Source organism: Cinclus cinclus, chromosome 6, assembly GCF_963662255.1.
Source record: "Cinclus cinclus chromosome 6, bCinCin1.1, whole genome shotgun sequence".
Classification (NCBI taxonomy): domain Eukaryota; kingdom Metazoa; phylum Chordata; class Aves; order Passeriformes; family Cinclidae; genus Cinclus; species Cinclus cinclus.
In genome coordinates this window covers 9,833,238-9,855,322 of record NC_085051.1, presented here as the reverse complement: position 1 = coordinate 9,855,322, position 22,085 = coordinate 9,833,238, and the positions used below count along the sequence as shown (strand labels likewise).

General features: G+C 55.9%; 3 protein-coding genes across 4 annotated transcripts; 1 reads left to right on the top strand and 2 right to left on the bottom strand.

The window, feature by feature from the left end:
* Nucleotides 1-302: 302 nt before the first annotated feature.
* VPS51 (VPS51 subunit of GARP complex) lies at nucleotides 303-5,278 on the bottom strand. Its single transcript, XM_062494374.1, has 10 exons — nucleotides 5,061-5,278; nucleotides 4,446-4,575; nucleotides 4,023-4,169; nucleotides 3,653-3,869; nucleotides 2,783-3,512; nucleotides 2,419-2,637; nucleotides 1,929-2,150; nucleotides 1,631-1,752; nucleotides 1,109-1,196; nucleotides 303-793 (listed from the first exon to the last, which is right to left on the bottom strand). The coding sequence occupies exons 1-10, from the start codon at nucleotides 5,271-5,273 to the stop codon at nucleotides 533-535; spliced, it is 2,349 nt and encodes a 782-aa protein (XP_062350358.1). The 5' UTR covers nucleotides 5,274-5,278; the 3' UTR covers nucleotides 303-532.
* Nucleotides 5,279-7,103: 1,825 nt separating this feature from the next.
* On the bottom strand, nucleotides 7,104-9,022 carry BET1L (Bet1 golgi vesicular membrane trafficking protein like). Its single transcript, XM_062494783.1, has 4 exons — nucleotides 9,004-9,022; nucleotides 8,309-8,400; nucleotides 7,593-7,649; nucleotides 7,104-7,382 (listed from the first exon to the last, which is right to left on the bottom strand). The coding sequence occupies exons 1-4, from the start codon at nucleotides 9,020-9,022 to the stop codon at nucleotides 7,215-7,217; spliced, it is 336 nt and encodes a 111-aa protein (XP_062350767.1). The 3' UTR covers nucleotides 7,104-7,214.
* A 1,398-nt stretch (nucleotides 9,023-10,420) lies between these two features.
* Nucleotides 10,421-20,969, top strand: RIC8A (RIC8 guanine nucleotide exchange factor A). Of its 2 annotated transcripts, none has more exons than XM_062494514.1 (10): nucleotides 10,421-10,741; nucleotides 12,939-12,986; nucleotides 15,028-15,642; nucleotides 15,963-16,057; nucleotides 16,838-16,988; nucleotides 17,592-17,687; nucleotides 17,844-17,988; nucleotides 18,301-18,445; nucleotides 19,114-19,233; nucleotides 19,981-20,969. In XM_062494514.1, the coding sequence occupies exons 1-10, from the start codon at nucleotides 10,658-10,660 to the stop codon at nucleotides 20,099-20,101; spliced, it is 1,620 nt and encodes a 539-aa protein (XP_062350498.1). In that variant the 5' UTR covers nucleotides 10,421-10,657; the 3' UTR covers nucleotides 20,102-20,969. The 2 variants fall into 2 exon arrangements, with proteins under 2 accessions (XP_062350498.1, XP_062350499.1); XM_062494515.1 differs by having other exon boundaries at nucleotides 10,421-10,751; nucleotides 12,937-12,986.
* Nucleotides 20,970-22,085: the final 1,116 nt, after the last annotated feature.

The following is a 22,085-nucleotide window of genomic DNA, read 5'->3' as shown; positions in this document are numbered from 1 at the left end:
CCGGGCTCCTCACAGATTTTGTTACAGAAATGGAGGGTTTGGAGTCTGTCCCTTTTGTACTGATTCCTTGAAGCAGGAATGTCCTGTCTGGGGAGAACTCGTGATCTCTGATGGAAAATCTGGGGTTCCCCAGCACTTTGTAGCACCTATGGAGGCTTTTGGTGCCTGATTTTTAAAGTTTTGGGGCCCTTGTGGCTGTGGGTCCATTGGGGACTTCTCTCAGCCCCTGTCCCTGTGCTGCCAGCCTGGCTACAGGACCAGTTCCCACCCCCCCAGGCACAGATAGGGATACAACACTCAACTGAACTCACAGATAGTTTATTAGTGACAAAGGGGGTGTCTCCAGGCACAAGAGGATGTCACCAAGGTGGGGGGATGACACTGTGTCACTGGGCTGGGGAGGCAATGGCGAAGGGAAGTTCGAACAACATGGTGTAACCCGGTGTGGGGACAAGGTTGGGAAGGACACAAAACACCCTCGTGTGTGTGGGGACTCACAGGCCCCAGTTGTGGCACATCCCTGTCCCTCACCCTACCCACGCTCGCAGATGAGCTCGACGACGCTGTGCTCCATGGGGACAGGGTCAAGGCAGCGGTGGGCGGCACTGGCGGCCACCTCGTCCAGCAGCCCCTGCACCACGCGCTCGTCAGAGGCGAAGCGCCACAGGTAGAGCTGCAGGTAGTGCCCGTCCACCTGCACCTGCTGCAGCCCGAAGCGCCCCAGCGTGCGCAGCCGCACGCACTCCAGCAGCGTCTTCAGGCTGATCTTGATGATCCCTGTCAGCACCGACACCTGTGCGAGGGGACAGCAGGAACACGTGGCACGCGGGCACAGGGATGGTGTTCACACGTGGGGGATGTGGGGGCCCTCGTGCTGGCTGTTCCCCAGGAATTCCTAAGCACGAGGGACGTGGGACATGGACACCCTTGGCCTGGTTGCTACACAGATCCCCCCTCCTCCCATCACAGTCCTAGGGACACTTGTCCTGATCATCAACTCCCAGAGACACCCTAAGCCCTGGCACCAGGGACATGTGGCAGTAGGAAGGTGGACAGTTCGTGGCCTCTAGGGATGTTTAGGGATATGGTGGTGTCCCCATGACCTCACCTTGTTGAACTCAACAGGGCTGAAGATGTCAATGCGCTCAGAGAAAAGCTTCTGGATGTTGCTGAGGAGGTGGGTGTCCATGGGGGCACTGAGGACGTGGACACACGGACAGTCAGGGACTTCACAGAGCCAGGGATGTGGGGGTAGGGACACAGGGAGCATTAGGGGCCATGGAGAGGGTTCAGAGGATGCAGCAATGGTTTGAGGACAGAAAAGCAGGGGAATGGCAGGATGGTCCCAGGACACGGAGGGACAAGACAACTGAGGGACACAAGGACCATGAGTATCACCAGGGGATTCTGGGACAGTTGTAAGGAACACAGGGATTGTTGGGATAAACAGGGATCATCTTTAGGACAGTCTGGGATACGGGGACAGTTAAAGGCTGGCAAGACAGTGGGAGGGTATTGGGACATGAAGTCTTGGGATCATGAAGAGGGTGACAGGGAATATGCAGTGGATACTCAAGGAGCGACAGGGAGCCTGGGGGTGCCAGGGTGACCCAAGGGTGGTGGGGCTGACCTAGGGGTGTAGCTGGGGGCATAGCGGCCGGGTGCCCGCGAGCTGCTGTAGACGGAGAAGGCGCGTCGGCTGGAATCGCTGCTCTGCGCCCGCCTCACCCCCTCCTCGAACAGCTGCCCCACCTGTGGATGTCACCAAACCCTCAGCACCCAAAACCCCGTCCTGGGAACCTCCAAACCACCCAGCATCCCTCCCACACCCATCCAGGACCCCAAAGGGCCACATAGGGATCTCGGACAAACCCCCCCCGGACCTCTCCAGGTGTGTCCAACCCCCTGAACCGTGGTGTCAGCCCAACCTGGACGTCGATGGCGGTGATGTCCTCCACCACGCGCTTCATGACGGCACGCACGTTGCGGGGCTCGACGGTGCCCAGCCAGTCGCGCGTCTCGACGCTCTTGCGCAGCATCTGTGCCACGGCCGCGCCCTGCACCTGCACGTAGTGATCCAGCAGCCGCTGCGCCGCCGCCCGCGCCTCCGCACACAGCACCGGCCCCGGCGTCACCGCTGGTCCCGAGTCCTGGTGGAAACACACAGGTAGGATCAGCCCCACAGCTCTGCAGCGCTGTCACTGCTGGGAATGCAAAGGGCATGGGGACATGTGGAGATGCCTCCCCTCCCTGTGACTCTACATCTGAGGTCTTGGGGGCACAGGGACATTGGGGACAGGTGGGACACACTGCTTGAAGCAGTATCACTGCCCTTCTTAGGTGTCCTTGAGGCTTCAGGTGTTCTTAAGGCCATGCAGAAACCCCCCGAAGATCCCTCAGGGCCATTTAGAGGCTCACCTGGGGCGGGAACTGCTCATCGGTGAGGGTGAGGATGTAGCTGATGGTGGAGTTCTCGTAGTCCAGGCAGAGACGGGCAAGGAGAAGCAGCAGAGCCAGGGGGGCAGCAGGAGCTCCCCTCTCAGCTGGGCCATCAGCGAAGCCACGGGCGGTGCGGCACAGCCAGCACACAAAGGCCACCACCAGTCCCTCACGCACTGCTGTCACACAGAACTCCCCCTGTGCCACAAATGGGGGAGGGGGTGTCACACCACAAAACCTCCCCCCAACTGCCCAAACCCCCCTGTGTGACTCCCAACCTGCCATGTGCCACCCACGGATTGCTCCAGCGACCCCCAAAGCGCCCTACCCCGCGATGCCCCACCTTGAAGTAGGGCAGGCTGGCAAAGGCGACGTCCCTGGCGGTGAAGAGCTGCACGTAGGCCAGCACAGCCTTGAGCTGGCCCAGCACGGAGGCAGACAGCGTGGCCAGCAGGTCGGACAGGCCTGGCCCCTCTTTGCCAGGGGGCCGAGGGGCAGCCAACGCCTGACGCACGTCACCCAGGCAACCCAGGAAGAAGGTCTGCAGGGCTCGCAGGTAGCGGTCGACACGCTCGCGGGCGGCCCGGGCCACCAGCTCTGCGGCAGCATCAGCGCCTGCGGGCAGGAGCTCCAGCAGAGAGCGCAGCCGGCGGTGGAAACGGTCGAGCGCCCGCACCAGCAGGGACGTGTCACCCAGGCCGCGCTCCAGCGCCAGCCGCCGTTCCAGCAGCGCGAAGTAGCGGGTGGCCAGCGCGGAGGCGAAGGGCTCCAGGCGCCCCGTGTCCTCGCCGAACAGTGCGCGGTACGAGCTGGCCAGCTGGCATAATGTGCCCACAAAGGCCGAGCTGCCGCGGTCCACGAAGTCCAGGATGTCAGAGGCAGGCGGTGGCGGCGTGGTGGCCGTGCCCGAGGGTTCTGCCGCAGGCAGCTCGGCCTCCAGTGCCGCCAGCTCGGCCTCGAGGCGTGCGCCCGCCTGGCTCAGGAACTCCTCGCTCAGCTCCTCGGCCGGCTCCTCCAGCTGCAGCAGCATCTCCACGCACTCGGTGAGTTCCTTGGGGTCCAGCGTCTCCTCCCTGGTGGTTGGGAGGGCCCAGGGTTAACAGCGGCACGGCAGAAAAGAGGGAATAAGCAACCCAATCAGTAGGCTGTAGAGTGAACACCCCCAAACCCGCGTTTCCCAGCGCTGCCACCAGCGGTTCCAGGGTGAACACACCGGAGGCGTTTGCGGAGGCGCTGGGCCAGGTCGGCCATGATGGCGTGGCTCTCATCCTCGATGGCACGGAAGGAGGGCAGGTGGCGGTAGTGGCGAAGCACGGCGCGGGCACGGGCGTGGCAGCGCAGGGCCCGCGCTGGGTCCGTCCCCGCCCAGCGCCGCAGCCGCCCTGGCACTTCCACCAGCGCCTGCAGCTTCCGCAGCAGCGCCTGCACCCCTGTGGGGACACAAGGTCAGGGGTGGGGACACAAAAAGAGCAGGATAAGACACGGCAGTGGGACCATCCGCCCCTAGATATGCCGTCTGCCCCACGTGATTCATCCCAATAAATCTCCCTGGATCTGTCTCCCCAGATGGACATGCTCCGTACCGGCCAGCTGGGCCCCACGGCGGTGCCGGTCCTGCAGCGCGGCGCTGACGCGGGCGCTCGAGGCGCTGATGGCCGCCATGTTGGCGGCCAGATCATCCATCTCTGCCTCCATGTGCCGGAAATCCACCTTCATCTTCCGGATGGTGTCTGGGGGACACGAGTGAAGTGCCAAGTCTCTCAGTTGTCCAGGACCCTCCTGGCCCGCCCAGGATTAACAAACCACCACCATAACCCCCAGAGAAGGCTGTCGTTGGTCTCCAGAGTGAACCACACCATTCCCCAGGGCAGCTTCCCAGGGCTGCCAGAGTGAACATCCCCCAGTCCCTGTTTCCCATTGATGCCATCAGTAGATTTCAGAGTGAACACCCCCAAATCCCCATTTCCCATTGCTGCAATCAGTAGGCTCCAGAAGGAACAGCTCACCGGTGGCAGAGATGAATTTGTTGTAGTTCTCATAAAGCAAGGTCTGCATGTCACTGTCCAGGGCGCGGATCTCCCGGCCCAGCGCAGCCTCACGCGCCAGGAGCTGTCCCAAGGGACACTCGCTGCGCACCTGGAGGGACAATGGATGCACATCTGCCCCTGGTTCCCTCCAGTGCCTCCTCTGGATCCCCCTAATTGAGATCATCAACTGCCCTCCACAACCAGTCCAGGAGCCCCAGGTGCCCTCCAGGATCACTAACTGTCCCCCCTGGATTCCTCCCGGGATATGGAAGTGTTTCCCAGGAGCCTCATCCTGGCCTCAGGGCTTCCCCAGCATAGTGCTAACTGCCCTGGATCCAGCTGCTCCAGAGAACCTCAGTACTATTCCCATAGGGAAGCATATCCTTAAGGCCCTCGAAGAGGCCCTTTCTGGGACGTCCTCAGGATACTGAGGGCCGGAAGATTCTGGGAATCCTGCGGTCCTCCCCCGCCAGGGTCGGGGCAACCCACCGAGATCCCTCATGACGTGGGCCCACGGGGACCTCCCGGGGCCCATCGGAGTACCGAAGCCCTCGCCAAGGTGGGAGTGCCCGCAGGAGAGGTATCCTTGTTCACCTTGGTCATGAACGCCTCCGGGTCGAAGTGGGGCCCGTTAATGTCGGTGGGGTCCGGCGGCGCCTCGGCCGCCTCGGCAGTGGACGGGCCATAGTAGCGCTGGAGCGGCCCGTGGGGACGCCGCCATCCGCCGCCCCCAGTGCTCCCGCCGGTGGCTTCAGGGCTGCCTGCGGCCCCGCTCCCGGCTCCGCTCCCCGTTGTCACCGCCGCCATCGCGCCGCCGCTTCCGCCCCAGCCACCACTTCCGGCGTCTCCCTTACGCCACTTCCGGCGAGACGCCCGGTTGCTATGGAGACGGGGAAGCGGCGCCGGATATGGCGTGGCCCAATTCCCGGGGCCTGGGGTGGCGGCGACGGGGACGGAGCTGTCGCGGCCCGTGTCCTGCTGCGCCCCGGGGACAAGGACTCCCGTGAGGACATGGGTGGAGATATCGACCCTCGAGGCGTGAGCGGCCGCTGGCACGCCCAACGTGGCCTCGTGTCTCCCACTGTCCTTCCTCACCACTGATCACCTGTCCCCAGGCCTCTCCGGTGTCCCCGCGAGTCCCCAGTGCCCTAGTACATCCCTCTGCTCATCTCCCCCTGACGACGGGGGAGTTCCTGGGGACCTCCACCTCACCCAAAAGTCCTGCTCCAGCCTCAGGGCGGCTCCAGGTGATGCTGGAATTGGGCTGTGAGGCCACAGGTACGACCAGGTTATCGACTTTGCACCTTGCACAAGGAACACACATTTGGGCTAAAAAGTCTAAAACCAGCTTTATTTACACCAGGAAAGGCAAAATAAACCCCGCCAGGGTGAGGGCCAGGCTGCTCCAGGGGCCTTTCGTCAGGAGTCACCTGCTCCAGGAATCACAGGCCAATGATTCTTCCCTAGGGAAAGAGCCCAGAGCTGCCACGTTGCACCAGGAAAGCAGGAAGAGCCAGAGGAAGTTCCTGCTGCCTCCTTTCTCTTTGCCTTCCCTGCCATTTTTTTCCCTATACATGGAAAAGAACACACCTAATCCAGCCAGGGTGTGTTTTGTGAGCAGTTTGGTACATGGGACAACATTCCCCTCATAGCTGTGGACCCGAGTTACCCAAGGGCAAAGGAACACCCAGCCATCCATGAAGAGGGTTTGCTGGACAGTCTGAATCAGAAGAGAAGGAATGGCTGAGCCCTGGCTGTTACAAGAAGAGAGAAGCAAATAAGCAGACACCCCCCAAAGGCAAGGCAGGGATTCCTTTTGTACCTTCTAAATTAATTTAAAATAAAATAAGCAAATCCCTCCTTGATTCCTCCCCACTTCGAACAGCACTGCAGGGGGAATTCCACCTCACCTCAACCTCTGCTTTATTGGCACAACATCTCCCCAAAGTGCTCTAAAACCAGGATGCCACAGTAATCACAATTAACTGGACCTTCTGCCACCAGATTTCTTTATCCTGATTTAGTAACTTAATTTGCACATGTGTGGGAAGATTTTGGAAGGTTCCAGACAACTGCAAATCCATGTGGTTATCCCTTCCCACAGGGTCCAGCCAGGTTTGCCCACAAGGATGATAAAGACAACCAAGCCAGAATTTAATGAAAGTCCTTCTCCCCTGCCATCTCTTCCTTGCCACAATCTGAGAGTATCCAAGCCCACATCCATTGCTAATTCCACCCGAAAGCAGCACAGCACAGGTTTCCTTTCAGCCCAGGGATATGATCCACGAGTCCCAGGGAAACTGAGAGCTGCCACACGGAATGTAAGTCACACATTGGTACTCCCAAATCCCCTAAATCAGCATCCTAAATCCTATAGCTCACAAAGATCAGCTGGGTTATGGAGTATCCACAAGTCCTTGGATTTGTAAGTTCCTGGTTTTCAGCAGGAGAGGTGATGTGGAAGCGGCCCTTAGAAACAGCCCACAGGATGTGGACAAGGCAGGAGGTTACGGCCTGAGCCATGACCCCAAAATCATGTTCGACATGAAGATCCCTTTGGAGCCAAACTTGTTTTGGAAGAGCTGTCTGGGCCCAGCAACAAGGAGCTGGAAGGAGGAGAAGTCACTGCGACGGTGGAGGTGTGGCCAGAGGCTCCTCTGGAAAACGTGTAGACAGGTCTGTGGATGGTGAGGTCTGGCCTGTGCCACCTGTCCTGCTTGGGGCCCTGTGATACCTCCCAGCCCAGGCTCAGGTCCCTGCCCGGGACACCAGGTAGTAGAGGATGAAGAAGATGAGGACGAGAGCCACGGACACAGCAAGGAGCAGCCGGCGGTTGTCCCGGCCGGAGCGCGCCATGCCGGAGAAACGCTTCACACTGCCTGTCAGCAGCCCCGTCACACTCAGGAAATCTGAGTCCTGGTGGGAAAAGAAACCTTGGAGGCGTTGCAGAATCATGGAATATCTTGAACTGGAGGGACTCACAAGGATGAGCCCTGTCCCTGGTACAGGACACCCCAACAATCCCGGTGCTGATTTAGGGCTTCTCCTATAAGGGCTTTTGTCATCCCACCTCTCAGGAATCCCAATTCCCTGTTTTTCCCCATGTCCCATTTCCCAAGTCCTTACCATGCCATCCAGGTAACGGTTCTGTTCCTCAGCATCTTTGTCAATATCCAGAGCCAGCTGCAGGGCAAGGCAGGAAATGGGCATTAATGAGTTTTCAATGTCCAGAGAACCTCTAAAATCTGAAATGCAAATTATTAAAACAAGCTGCTGCTTTCACAGCTCCAACAGACACACAGGGGCTTGTCCAGTGCAGGAACAAGGAAAATGATTTGCATTTCCCTATCAGGCAGGTGAACTTTTTCAGCTCTGAAAATAAAGCCTGACAGTCTAAATCTCCCAGGTAGAGAGGGGAGTTTTAAACAACGGCAAGAATTCAGTCTGCCCTTTTACACAGTGAAGTCATTGACTTCTTTCATGGTTTGTACTAAATTTTTAATTATTTAGAGCTTAAAGCTCTAAATCAAAGTGTTTAATGATAAAAGGAGAAAACCAGCTTTAAGAATAGTCACACAGAGACACGGGTATTTTCCAAAATTAATTTACCTTTTCTTTCATTATTTTTCCCCAAGGAGGTGAGCTTAGCAACACCCCCGTGTTCAAGGCCAGGTTGGACAGGGCAGCAACCCGGTCTAGTGGAAGGTGTCCCTGCCCATGTACATAAGCCTTAAGGTCTTTTCCAACCCAAACTTTCTGGTGGTTCTGTGATCCCCTGCAGGATCACAGATAACCAGAGCCTGTCCTTTACCTCAATACCTGATGTGACCTCGGGCACTCACCGACTTCAGCCTGGTGACCTTGCTGGCCAGGCTGTCGGCCATCCGCTTGTTCTCCACATCCAGCAGGTCCTCCATGGCGCTCGGACTCTGCCCTGGACAGAGGAAAGAGGAGCACACATGGTCCCTGCCCTGCCACATCACAGCTGTTTTCCCATCACAGCCCATCTTCACATGGTTTGTGCTGTGAAACCCTCCAAAACACCCCAGGCTTCCCTCAAACAAGAACCCTGAATTGTCACCACGGCCCAGAGACACCCAGGGATGAGATTTGGGTGAAACCCGGCAAATCCATGGCCCTTTGCCCCTCGACCGTGTTGGGGTCTCGGCATTGCCCCCATGGGGCAGTTTTGGGTCCAGAAGGGAATTAGGAGTTCCAGGGCAATAAGGGGCTTTTGAAGGGGGGGGGGGCGCTCAAATGTGTACTTAGGGTTTATGGGAGGGCACTTAGGGATTCAAGGAGACAATTAAGGGTTTGGGGGGGGGCAGTAGAGAATCCCAAAAGGGGCCCAGGTGGACAATTAGGGCTTACGGATGGGGAGGGGAGGTGGTTCCTGGGCTATAGGGGAGAAATCAAGGCGCTGCAAGAGACCCCGTGGGGTTTAGTGGGATCGGGAGCTCTTCCTCCTCCCTCTGACCTCCCCCAGCCCCTTCTGCCCCCCAAAACCTATCCCTGTCGCCGTCCCTTGCTCCCTCACCTCGGCCCCGCTCCGCCATGGCCGCCGCGCTTCGTCCCGCCCCGCCGGGCGGAGCCGCCACGAAATGTCCGCCCGCTCTTCCTCCTCCTCCTCCTCCTCCTCCTCCTCCTTCCCCCCGGCACCGGGACCCTCGGGCCGCTCGCCCGGGCCGGGGAGGAAAGGCTGGAACTGTTCCCCGAGGGATCCCGGGCCGCAGGTACGGCTAGCGCCCTGCCCGGGCACAGGGGGCTGGGGGAGAGAATAGGGGCTTGGGGACAAAAAATGATGGGGATTTGGGACGAATACAGGGCTTTGAATAAGGGTCTGGGGACAAAAAGAAGTTTTGGGGAAATAATTAGGGTATTTTTGGGGAAGGAAATAGAGGTTTTGGGGAAAAAAATAGGGGCTTGGGACAAAAACAGAGGTTTTGAGGGGGGAGGGGGAAGGTAGGGGTTTAGGGACATAAATAGGGCTTTGGGGACAAGAAAGGGGGTTTGGAATTTACCCCCGTGGTGAGGGAAGGAGGTGGCAGTGTGGGGAGCCAGTAGGAGTATGGAAAAGGGGAATATGCCCAATGATCCATTGGTTCATATCATCCCCCCAAAAGCAGAGGTGGATCCCCTCCATCCCAGCCCCTGCGCATGGGGATGCTGTGCCCTTGCCCCGGGCCAGCCCAGCCTCCTGCTTCCGCAGCTTTCCGCCTTCCAAAATGCAGGATCTGCCTCTTTTGGTCCCCCAAAAAGGGGGCGGGGGTGACAACCCATGTGATTCCCAAACCTCTTTGGGGGTTCTGGGCCTGGGGTCCCCGTTTGTTGAGGTTGGTATGACCAGCTCAGCCTCATCCTCATAGGAACACGGAAGCTGAACACATGTCCAAGCCCAAATTTGCTGGATTTTTCCCCCGCTGGGAATCACGTCCCGACACCGTAGGCTCGCGTGGATCCGTGAGCTGCTAAACCAGTGCCGTGTCCAAAATAATCCTGCGGTGCTGCGCATCTGCTCGCTGGCAGTGTCGGCAGGGACATCCAATGCTGGGGGGCAGCCGGCTCCGGACGAGCCTTTTTGGCTGTGCCTGCAGGGATCGGCCATAATCCAATCCGCCACCAAGCCCTCCTCGCTCTGCTTCCCACCACCTGCCAAGGTAGCTCCTCCTGGAGCCGGAGGATGCTCTCCCGCCCCGATGCCTCGCCTCTCCATCCCTTGTCACTCCACGGGAATGTTTTTGGCTTTATCTGTTTTTTTCCCCCCTGTGCGGCATTAGAAATCAGGGCAGGCGGGGAGGAGGAGGAGGCAGGGAGCTATTTCAGGGAGCTGCTGTTATCTGCTCCACGTTAATCCCCAGCTGGTAGGGGGAAGGTTTTCCCTGAGTGCTTTCCTGGGAGGGCATATATTAAACATTGAAAAGCAAAGTGAGGAAGAAGAGGATTAACAGGAGAGAGAGAGAGGAAGCTGGCTTTGCTTGGGTTATCCATCTGCTCCACTTCTATGGATGCAGCAGTGTGAGCAATATCACACTCGGGATTTTTTTCTAGGTTTTTTTTTTCTGCTCCTTGCTCTCTCTACCCCTTTCTCTCTTCCATCTCAGAGATCTGTGTGCCGAGGTGCTTTTCCATCACCCTGGAAATCCCCTCGTTCCCCTTCCTCCAGGTTGTGCCATAGCTGAGCTGTTGGGATAATGGAGCTCCAGGCTGTGGTATCCACGCTGGAAAGCGGGGAGCAAGACACTGTTCTCAAGGTGCTCCAGGTCTACAACCAAGAGGTGAGTGAGCATCAACCCCTCCCTCAGCTCAGGGAATCCTAAAAAAATCGTTATCCAGATCCCAATTGAAACCTGGCCGGGAAATAAAGAATAGGAGCTTTTATGTTAAGGCAGTTTTGGAGGTGCTGAGAAACTCCAGGGAGGAGCTGCAAGTGAAACAATGTTGGGATTTGCAAGTCAAAGATGGATGGAGATGACTGCTGGGATCTCCTATGGGCACGGCTCTGAAAGCAGTAAATAATGAATATAGAATATCAAACCCTAATGCTCTGGGAGTAGAGATGGGAGCGTTTGTAGCTTTAGAGTAGGAAAAGACTGTCCGTGGTGGTAAATTTCTGCTGGGAGAAAGGAGACTGAGGGGAGACCTGAGGGGCAGCTCCAATCTCTACTCTTGGTGACCAAGGGAACAGCTGGAGAGGTTTAGGTTGGATACTAGGAAAAGGATCTTCCCCCAGAGGGTGGTTGGGTACTAGACAGGCTTCCCAAGGAGTGGGCACAGCCCCAAGGCTGCCAGAGCTCCAGGTGCGTTTGGACAATGCTCTCAGGCACAGGGTGGGATTGTTGTGGTGTCTGTACGTAGCCAGGAGCTAGACTGAATGGATCCTGTGCATTCCTTCCAGCTCAGGATATTCTATGGCTCTGTGAAATCCTGTTTGAAACTCACTCTGGTTGTTAGGGAAATTTCCTTTGGAGGTTTCCCCTGGGAGGAGCTGGCCCTGTGGATCACTCTGACTCACTCTGCACCAGGCTAGAGTAGGTGGAAGCCAGCAGGGAAAACCTGAGGAGTATTTTGTGAGAGTGTGTGAGAGAGAGAGTGTGTGGAACTATTCCTAAGAGCTGGATTTGGAATGGGAAGATACTGGCCAAGAAGGAGCAGGTGTCTGTTAAGGACAGCACTGAGGATTAACAGCACCAGCAGCAGGTGTAGCGCTGGCATCCTCAGAGTGCAAGCAGTGTCTGTGTGCCCCCAAACCACAATATTTCCTGTTGGATTTCCCCAGCTGGGTCCTTTCTGGGGTTATCAAGCCTAGAAAACTGGAACCACAGGGTTTGCTCGCCCATCTGGAGGAAATGGAGCAGTCAAAGAGGATTATGAAACTGCTGATAAACCTGGGACAGCCTGGCATTGCTTCTGCTGCAAGACTGATGGTTTTGTATCCCTTTCCTGCAGATTTGTTTTAATTCACTGTTGTGCACACAGTTTTTGCTTGCTGGGAATAAACTACAGCTAAAGGAAAACCCCAGGTGTGGCCAAAATATCCCCAAATGGGATAACAGCCTGAGGAGAGGATGTGCTGAGGGAAGAACAAGTGTTCTGCTCACAAAACACAATGGTGCCAGGGCTGAACCATCAGTTCCCAGTAACGTGGATGGATCAGCTCATGGAGCTCACACACAGCCTGGCTGGAGTACACCTGTCCTGTCCCCACACCTGGGGCTGCTCCAGGCACTGTGTCCATTGCTGCTTCCAGGCTGGACAGAAGGAGTTCCATCCCTAGACTCTTTGTGACTGCCCCCACATAATCAGTGTTTTATGGATTTTAAACGTTTTTGTTATCCAAGCTGGGATCAAACAATCTCTTGGTGTGAACAAGGATTGCCTCAATCACTGGGATGTGCTGCTTCTTCCCAGGCACCTGTGATCTCCCGTGCTCTCCAGTTCCATGGAAGCAGTTTTGGTCAGGAAGGAGGCTGTCAGTGAAGAGCAAACAAAATAACAAGAGAAACACAATCAATGGAGATCAGGAGTGTTTATTAGCATGGGGACAGGATGGAGTGTGGAGATCAAGTCTGTCATGTTTAAAGAACAGCCTGGATAACCACGAAGAGAAAGGACCATGTACCAAGGAGACAGGACATCTTTTGGTCAGGAAAAGGAATAATAAATATCAAGGGGAGATGTGTAGGCACGGCTCAGTGGTATCGCTGAGCAGGGGAATTACCGGCTCTTATGGGATATTGGGATTGGGATGAATAGCCCTCTGCTGCTGCAGTATTTAAACTAAATCCATCTGTCAGCTGCCTGTGGCATTCTACTGGTGCTGTGGATCCAGGGGTGATGCCCATAATGTGAGTGGGGACTGTCAGGAGATGGTGTGCTTGCTGTTGTAGCATGTTTTGGACCTGCTGCTTTCTGCCCTGGTCCCATGGAGCTTTAACCTATTTCTCTTTCTGATTGATTTTGTTTTTCCCACAGAAATCTCAGTGCTTCATCTTCGAGGATGAGGAACGGGAAGAGAGGAAGGTAGGCACATGCTGCTTGCTTTCCTCCTCTGGTCAGTGTGTAAATCTGCTGCTCTGTACTCACGTCCAGCTGGGCTTGGCAAGCAGCTCCCACTGGAGAAATGAGAGTTTTCCATTTACTTGGTTAGGGAATGGTGTGCTTGGAGTGTCTGGCTCTGTTTTTGCCATCAGTAGTTGGTGGTTTTGGATAAAGGTCAGCATCCATCTGACACTGGTTCCATGATCCATATAGTCCCAGTCATGGATATGATCTCTGGTGCCTCTGGACAGGGATCACAGCAGTTCTGGCTCCAGGGGAGGGTGAGGGGCTCAGCTGGGAGCCAGCAGTGGGATTTGCCAGGAGCTGTGTTTTAGCAAATCCTTTGAGCTGGTGTAATCTGCAACTTGGAGGGAAGGAACGTTCTTCCCGCTCATTCCTGCTCCTGCAGCTCTTCATGTCAGGACAGGCCTCAGTCTGGCTGTTCTGCCATTAAGAATGACTGTTTTCTGGAATGGATTGTTTTCCAGCTGGCTCAGTTCTGTAGTCAGTTCACTGGTGGATGGTGCCAATGCCTGTATTAGCACAGCGAGTACAGGCCAGGTGACCCGGGTGGAGAGTGGGACCTCCTTTGGCGGTGCCAGGGCCAGCTGCTGCCACATGGAACATTCCAGGCACAGCCTGAAACATGGGACTGGAACTGATGAGATCTGAGCTCTTTGCCTTGCACTGACCCGCTGTTTGAGCTGGGACAGTCACACAGGATGTGGCTTCAGGCACAGTGTCCCACTTCTGGGGTGTGTGCCATGAAATATGAGATGAACATGAGTTCCTGGTGCTTGGGTGTTCAGATGGTTCAGCTTCAAGTACACACCCTGAGATTTCTTTCTCCTGAGCCAGCATGAGGCTTTGGTTGCTGGGACTGGATCTGGAACTCTTGTCTCCCTGTGAGGAAGGAGAAGAGGAACAGCTGTACTTCATAATTTCCCCAGGATGTGAGTGTGGGGCACACCATGAGCCTCCCGTTAAGGACTGAAGTTCAGTTTTTCTTTATTCCTTCCCTCAGTAGTTTCATTTCACCAGGGGGGAGTCAGGTTGGATATCAGAAGGAATTTCTTCATGGAAAGGGTGGTCAGGCATTGGAAGGGGTTGCCCAGGGAGGTGGTGTAGTCTGGAGATATTCAGGGAATGACTGGACATGACACTCCATGCTCTGGTCTGGTTGTGAAGGTGCTGATTGGTCACAGGTTGGACTTCATGGTCTTGGAGGTATTTTCCAACCTGGATGATTATGATTAATGATTCTCTGATTATTTTGAAGTGTAACCAATGGGGCTGTTGAGCCAGTTACAGAGCTCGTTTTTTTTGGTTCTTTCACTCTTGTAACCTCACAGAAAGACCCGTGCTCTGGGCTGTGTTGTGTTTGAGGTCTGGTGGGCTCCCCCAGCGGCGTATGTGGGTTCCTGGTATGATGTGAAGTGTTGCCACATGTGGTTCAGCCTGAGCTGCCCGTGTCTGTGTGGCTTTCCCTATGCTCTCATGCTGCTCCGTGACTCACCGTTCCCCATGAGCTTTGCAGCTCCCGTGAATTGTGTTAGTGGGGCTCTGCCAGTCTGTACCCATGGAAGATCTGGGGCAGTAGGTCTCCAGACAGCACTGAAATTAAGGAGATGCTGCTTATTTGAATCTCCTGAGATCTCTTCACCTCTTTTCCCAAGGCATCAGGTGCTCTCCGCACCTCCCTTGGGTCCTGTGTCCCTCCCTTGTGCAGTATGCAGGTCAGCCCTGTCACCCTGAACCATCCTAACCAGGGCAGAGCTACCACAGTAACCTGTTTGTGCTCTCCCTTTGCACCCAATACCCTCTGCAATACAATTTTTCCTGTTTGTTTTTGCCCAAACTGGTCAGGATCAATGCCAGAGCCAAGAACTTCCTGAGTGCTACCAAGTGCACACCTGAGCAGGCCCAGGTGACGCTACTGTTGTCTAGGGCAGAGCATGCCAGGGCCACGGGGAGCACTGGGAAGTGTCAATATCCAAGGCATTGCTTGTTTCCAACTGCACAGAAAATGGCCCAGCTGCTGATCAAGTTCTTGGAGAGGGAGCTGCAGCCATCCTGCCAGGTCACCTGCCTGGAGAGCATCCGCATCCTGTCCCGGGACAAGCACTGCCTCGACCCTTTCACCACCAAGGAAGGCCTGAAGACCCTCTCCAGGCACGCTGGCATCGATTACTCAGAGGAGCTCATCGGGGAGGTCCCAGACTTGGATGTAATCCTGGAATCCCTGAAATGCCTGTGCAACATTGTGTTCAGCAGCGCCATGGCACAGGAGCTGACTGCAGAGGGGCGGCTGGTGGTGGGGCTGGCCCGGCGCATCAAGCTCTACAACGAGCGGAGCCTTCCTCACGACATCAAGTTCTTCGACCTGCGCCTGCTGTTCCTGCTGACGGCCCTCAGGGTGGACATCCGGCAGCAGCTCGCCCAGGAGCTCCGGGGAATCAGCCTCATGGCAGACACCCTGGAGCTGACCCTCGGGGTCAAGTGGTTGGATCCCTACGAAGTTGCCACCGAGGAGGGACTTCTCCCACCTTTGCCTCGGCAGGAGACGGAGCGAGCCATGGAGATCCTCAAAGTGCTCTTCAACATCACCTTCGATTCCAGCAAGAGGGAGGTGGATGAGGTGAGCTCCTTGGGCCTGTGGCATTCATGTATCTCCAGGCTCTGGCTCTGCAGGTTTTCTCCTCCCTTGCATTTTCTCGTGTCCCAGATTGGTCCTTTGCACATTCAGGGTGGTGAAGGACTCAGGTGTCCTTAGGGCACTGCCTCTGTCCAGTGCAGCATTATCCCTTAGTTTCCCGTGCTTTAGAGCATTCTCAAATGGAGAATTGAGAGTCTGCTTTCCATGGAAGGCCCTGCAGTCCATGATCAGGATGCAGGAGGCTGGGATGTGTGGGATCCCCTTTGCTGATCGAGGTGTTCCTTTCTCCATGTTGGGGCCAGGAAGATGCTGCTTTGTACAGGCACTTGGGTGCCCTCCTGCGCCACTGCCTCATGATCTCTGCCGACGGTGAGGACCGCACCGAGGAGTTCCACAGGTCTGTGTTGGGAAGAGCTTCACCTGGAGCTTCACCAGCTCCCCCAGGCACTTCCTGCCTGATCTTGGGTGATTGGGAGGGACCCTGCTGACCAGCAGCTCTTAGGTTTAGCTTGGGGATCCCTGACACTGCTGGAATACAGAAACAGCCTTTCCTGCCCTGGCAATGCAATGTGGGAATGCCATGACCTCCTGGCCCATGAGGTCTTGTTCCATGTACTGTGTCAGGATGTCCCAACGGTCACATCCACGTCAGTGGGCAAGTGGCCAGAGAAGTGTGCTGATTTAAAATGTCCATGAGGTGGCCTTAATTAGTCTTAAGCCGTGCTGAGAAATTGGCTATGTCATGTTGCCAAGCATTATCGGTGCAGGGGTTTCAGCTTGGAGCAGGTGACACCACCCTGTCCCCAAGAATACATAGTTGGGGGCATCCCAAGCAGTGCTGGTGTGGAACATCAGGATTAGGAGTGACACTGCAGGCTCCAGAGACAGACCTTGCATCACCCAGATTGGTCCTGCTTGGCTCTGTGTCAAGATCTGTGGATTCTCAGATGTCAGTTTTGTTTGGACTCTCAGCATATAGTTAGCTGCCCCACAAGCATCTTAAGTTATCCCCTTTCAGTGGTGTGAGGAGCTTGAGATGCTCCAGAAAACCCTGGATTGCAGGGTCCTCACACTCCTGCAAGATCATGATGGGCCTTCATTTCTGCAGAACTGAAGAACTTCTGTGAGTAAAGCTCCATCACTGTGTGTTCAATTCTCTTCTCTTTCACACCTGCAGCCACACAGTCAACCTGCTGGGCAACCTGCCCCTGAAGTGTCTGGATGTACTCCTGACTCCTAAAGTGCGGCCGGGCTCACTGGAGTACATGGGTGTCAACATGGATGCGGTCAGCATCCTCCTGGACTTCCTGGAGCGGCGCCTGGACAGGGTGAGTGCTGGGGCTGCTTCTTCCCACAGATCCAGAGCACCTTTCCTTCAGCCTGGAAAAGCCTGGTGGGAACAGCACGCTTGGTTTGAAGCTAGCCCTTTGTAGGAGGGAGAGAATTGGAAGAGCTGTGGTTGGTGGGACTAAACCAATATCCCTGAATTGAGAAGGTGACTGCCATTGCTTTGAGGGCTGCAGGTAGTGAGATCAGTGGAACAGTGGATGATTAGCTGATAATTAACTGGGTGATTGACAAATCTCCTCTGTTTCACTCAACAGTGGTCCAGGGGGCAGTTCTGGAAACCTGAGTTCATGTTATTTTCAAGATGACTACAGTTTTCAGGCTCTGGAGTTGTTCCAAAGGGCCTCCAAATTTTACCACTGCACTTCTCTAAACTGGATGCCCTGCCCAAATGTTTTTGGCACTGCCTGTGCCACAGGAAGTGGTGTGGGGAGGAAAGAGGCACTGAATGCCCGTGGCAGAGTTTGGGAAGCTCCGTGTCCACCCATCTCCCTGATGGTCCGTGCTTGTGTTCCCCAGCTTGAGCCAGACAAGCTGAGCTCAGCATGATTGATGTGCTGCTCCTTCTGGGGATGTTTCTGCAGGGCCACAAGCTGAAGGAGAGCTTGACCCCTGTGCTGAACCTGCTGACGGAGAGTGCCCGAGTCCACCGGCAGACCAGGAAGTTCCTGAAGGCCAGGGTATGCTGTGCTCAGCCCCATGATCAGGAGTGCTGCCATGAGGGGAGGGGAGGCAAGCAAAGCCCTGCTTGTGGCCACCCTCCAGACACCTCTGCAGTGGGTGACTGAGACCTTTGGCACCCACAGTGACCTGTCACCCTCGCTGTGGCCCTGCAGGTGCTGCCGCCTCTGCGGGATGTGCGGAACCGGCCGGAGGTGGGGAATTCCCTGCGGAACAAGCTGGTGAGGCTCATGACACACATTGACACCGATGTCAAGCACTGTGCCGCCGAGTTCCTCTTCGTGCTCTGCAAGGAGAGCGGTGAGTCCTGAGGGGGGGCTTCCACAGGGAGACCCTGGGATTGGGACCCTCAGCACTGCTGAGTGAGGAAAAGGGAGAGCTTCAGGAGCTCTGTGGGAAGGAGGTGGTGCCTCTCAGGCCAGCGGTGAGGGCTCGCACCCTGCACACAGCCTGGCCCATGTTCAGCTCCCACACACGGGCCTTGCTCCCTGTCAGTATTTCAGTGTCTCTGTGGCCTGGAGATGTGGCACAACCAGGCTGCTGGGGCTGTGGGAACACGGGGCTGGAGGCAGGAGGGGAGCACAGGGTGGTCTCTGTCCCTTCTCCCGGCAGTGTCCCGGTTTGTGAAGTACACGGGCTACGGGAATGCCGCGGGGCTGCTGGCGGCACGGGGCCTCATGGCCGGTGGCCGGGAAGAGGGAGAATACTCCGAGGATGAAGACACGGACACGGAGGAGTACAAAGAGGCAAAGCCCAAGTAAAGAGATCCACTCCCCCTCTAGAGCTCCACTTCTCCTACCTCTTCCTCTCACTCCTGCTTTATCTCTCTTCATCTCTCTTGATGCACCTCCTGCCCATCTCCCTTCTGCTCTTCCACGTGCAGCAGGGGTGGAAGTGCCCGTTTTTCCTATCACTCTCCAGAGCTCACTGTTGCTTGTTTTTTGTTCCTCTTCCTCCCTTCCCTCTCATTCTTTTTCCTTTCCCTCTTTTTTTTATCCCCTTCTCTCTCCTTTCCTCTGCAGCGGGTGGTATCTTGAGAGTGGGGGATCCAGGCCTGTGCCCACCCATGAGTCCCTCACACACCTGTTCAGTGTCCCTGCAGGCTGGGTTTGTTGGGATTTCGTGCATTAGCTTTTGTCTCCTGCCTTGAGGAGAGGGGGGAAATGTCACCTGCCCTCATGTACCTCATTTCCAGTGCCACTGTGGCATTGGCAGGAGCGGAATGTTAGAGGAAAGGGAGGTGTTTGTAAGGATGTAGGTCAGAAGCCCTTGTAGCACTGTGATGGCACTTGGGGGCACGAGCAGCAGTGACAGCCATTCCTGCTATGCCATTCCTCTGCTCTGTGAATCTCAGAAGGATTGCAAACAGCCCTTTGTCATCTACTGTCCCCCTCCTGAGCCCTGGCCTCACTGCTCTCTATGCAGCATCAACCCTGTGACAGGACGTGTGGAGGAGAAGCTGCCCAACCCCATGGAAGGGATGACGGAAGAGCAGAAGGAGCATGAAGCCATGAAATTGGTCAACATGTTTGACAAGTTGTCCAGGTACTGGGACGTGGTGTGTGTTGGGGAGTACATCTGTCACAAACCTTCCTTTGGCTGCGTTCCCAAGGCCTGAAGGGATCTAGGAGCAGGAGTGGCAGGGGATATTTGGGGAAACTCTTCCCTCAGTGTAGTCCCATGATGTGCAAGGCAAGCACTGCCAACTCCTCCAGCTTTGGCATGATGGGACACTGGAATTCCTTGCTGTGCCTGCACTGTTCCCGAGCACCTGCTGCTCACCAGGTTTGTCCAGGTGCTTGGGAAGGACAGCAGCCTCTGCCCTGGCAATGCTGCTCAGGGGGAAGCAGCATTTTTGAGACAGATGGAGGGGACAGATGGCAGCCAGTGCCACCAGCCGCTGTCCCTGTTGGAATGCTTTCTCCAGTTATTTCTGACCCAGAAGAGCCCAGCTGAGTTCAGGTTTTCAAGAGTAGGAGAGAAGTAACTCCGTGTGTTGGAGGGAGAGGAATGTGGACACCAGTGCTAGTTTTCCTCTGGGAATCTTGAGCCACGCAGAACAGGACTCCAGAAAGGAGCTTATTCCAGGGAATAGGATTGTGCTTCCACGCCATTGCTTTGCCATGCTGGATGTTTTAGGGCTAGGTCTGTCCCCAGTTCTCAGAAGGGATCTTAAGTGGTGCTAGAGGTATTCCAGTCATTTTTACAAGCCCCACATTCCTGCTGTATTCCTGGTCTGTTCCCCATGCTCTGCTGCAGCTCTGGTTTACCTTCCCCCTATCCTGGCTGCAGGGAGAAGGTGATCCAGCCCATGGGCATCACTCCCAGCGGCAACCTGGCGCCCATGGAGAATGCCATCCGCAACATTGCGGATGAGCGCTCGTCCTCCGACTCGGATCTGGGGCTGGACTGAGCCAGCTCCCGCCCCAGCCACGGAGAGCCGGGCTCCAGCTGCTCTCCCTTGGAACTGGTGCTGCACCCAGGGGCTGGCACTGCGCCAAGACTCTCCCTGTGGGATCCAGATCCAGCCTTGGAGCCCTCACAGCCTACCACATGGAACACCTGCCTCCTTCCCAGCTCCATAGCCACCTCTCCTTCCAGAGGTCTCCATGACCTGGCTCCACCTCGGTCGCTCCTGTCAGCAGCCTTGAGGATTTCACACTCCAAATTGCTTCCAAGACTCTCCAGTAGGATTTTTGGTTTTTAAAATACGTGCTGTTTGGGAAGAAGGGTCAGGGGGAGGCTCTACCACTTCATCCGGGTTCAGTGATTCATGGAGCCTCCTGTGTGCACGTGGCTGTGTGTGTGCCCGGCCCCACAGTGGGGGCTGCTCCCCAGGAATGCCATGGGAAGGGGGGCTGCCAGACAGGGGTGTGGGCCTCCAGTGGGAGTGGGATCTGCAAGGCATGGTGCAGGTGGCTGTATCCATGTCCGTGCACACCCAGAACGTGTGGGTGAGCAGAGCAGAACCAGAGAGGCCTTGGAAACTTCCAGCATTCCACTGGCCGCAGGAGACAGCACGCCGGTGGCTGCTGGGAGTGTTCCGATGTCCCTTCCCTGGCACTGGGCACTGTCCCTGTCACCACCCAGCTGGGTTTGGGCATTCGCCTCTCCCAGCTTTCCAGACAAAAGGCCGATACCTGTGCACTGTCTTTGGCTCCCCAGGTCACTGTGTCCCCCAGGGGCTGCTGTTGGGCCTGGTGTAGATTTGTCTTTATTTTTATTCCTGTTTCCTTTGGAAAGAAAATCTTCCCATTTGTCTCATGTATCCAAGTTCCCAAACCTCCCGTCACGAGTAGGAATGCACAAGTGACGCTAGAATAAAGCCAACCTGACACGTGGGAGTGTGGCATGATTCCTCTGAGCAAGGAAATCCCTGTGGCTGGTCCTGTGGCAAAGGAACCCATGTGTTCCTGCCCATGTCTCCTTAGGAGCTGGGGATGTTCCTGAACATGGTCTAGGAGGTGAAGAGCTGGAAAGGTGCTTTGGTTTTCCAGTTTCCACTGCTGAAACCCTTTCACTGCTGTGTCCAGGTCTGGGCCCCTCATGGCAAGGAGGATATTGAGGGGCTGAACTTGTCTAGAGCAAAAGGGGGTTCAGCCAGGAGAAAAAGAGGCTCAGGGGGCATCTTCTGGCTCTCCACAACTCTCTGACAGGAGGGTGCAGCTCCCAGGGAACAAGGAACGGGACAAGAACTCTGCCAGGGATGGCTCAGGTTGAATGTCAGGAAGAATTTCCTCATGGAAAGGGTTGTGAGGTATTGGAAAGGGCTACCCAGGGAGGTGGTGCAGTCCCTATCCCTGGAGGTGTCTAGAGAAGGCCTGGACATGGCACTAAATGCTCTGGGCTGGTGACAAGGTGGGGATCAGTCACAGGTTGGACTCAATGATTTTGGAGGTCTTTTCCAACCTGGATGATTCTGTGTCTCTGTTTAGTTCCTGAGTGACCCCCCAGTGCCATTCTAGGCTGCTGGGCTGGGCACAGCCCTGCTCTGTCACAGCCTGAGCTTTTAGGCAAGTTGCATTTTTATCTTTTTGTTTTAACTAGCAAAACCTGCCTCCCCCTCCCCAGCCCTTTTGTGTGTGGACACAGACCTGTGATCCATCCCTTCCCAGCTGTTGAAGCTTTCCCAAGCTTTCCGTGCAAAAGAGGGGGGTCTGGTGTTTTTAATGCAGTTGCTTCTGATGTTGTTTCAATTTTCCAGAGTGCTTAAATCCCTAAGAACAGCTGCCAGGCCTTGCCTGGAATGCCCTAGAGCAGGGGCTGAGCTTGGCACTGGGTGTTTTGGGAGGTGCTCATAGAATCATGGAGCTCTGTTTCAGGGGATAGTTAAAAACTTAAGTCCCAACCATTTCCAGAGTGGATGTGCCACAAGACTCTGCACTGTGTTGTGGCAG

What these genes read in the sequence shown, in the direction of transcription:
- BET1L (XM_062494783.1), bottom strand. An exon ending in AGGTCACCAGGCTGAAGTCG is followed by an intron (nt 7,650 to 8,308) that starts GTGAGTGCCCGA and finishes CTTGCCCTGCAG; the next exon opens with CTGGCTCTGGATATTGACAA. An exon ending in ACCGTTACCTGGATGGCATG is followed by an intron (nt 7,383 to 7,592) that starts GTAAGGACTTGG and finishes TTTTCCCACCAG; the next exon opens with GACTCAGATTTCCTGAGTGT.
- RIC8A (XM_062494515.1), top strand. Translation starts at nt 10,658, where the DNA reads ATGGAGCTCCAGGCTGTGGTATCCACGCTGGAAAGCGGGGAGCAAGAC. An exon ending in CGTGCTCTGCAAGGAGAGCG is followed by an intron (nt 17,989 to 18,300) that starts GTGAGTCCTGAG and finishes TTCTCCCGGCAG; the next exon opens with TGTCCCGGTTTGTGAAGTAC. An exon ending in ATGTTTGACAAGTTGTCCAG is followed by an intron (nt 19,234 to 19,980) that starts GTACTGGGACGT and finishes TCCTGGCTGCAG; the next exon opens with GGAGAAGGTGATCCAGCCCA.
- VPS51 (XM_062494374.1), bottom strand. Translation starts at nt 5,273, where the DNA reads ATGGCGGCGGTGACAACGGGGAGCGGAGCCGGGAGCGGGGCCGCAGGC. An exon ending in CCAGCCTGCCCTACTTCAAG is followed by an intron (nt 2,638 to 2,782) that starts GTGGGGCATCGC and finishes TTTGTGGCACAG; the next exon opens with GGGGAGTTCTGTGTGACAGC. An exon ending in ATGAGCAGTTCCCGCCCCAG is followed by an intron (nt 2,151 to 2,418) that starts GTGAGCCTCTAA and finishes TGTTTCCACCAG; the next exon opens with GACTCGGGACCAGCGGTGAC.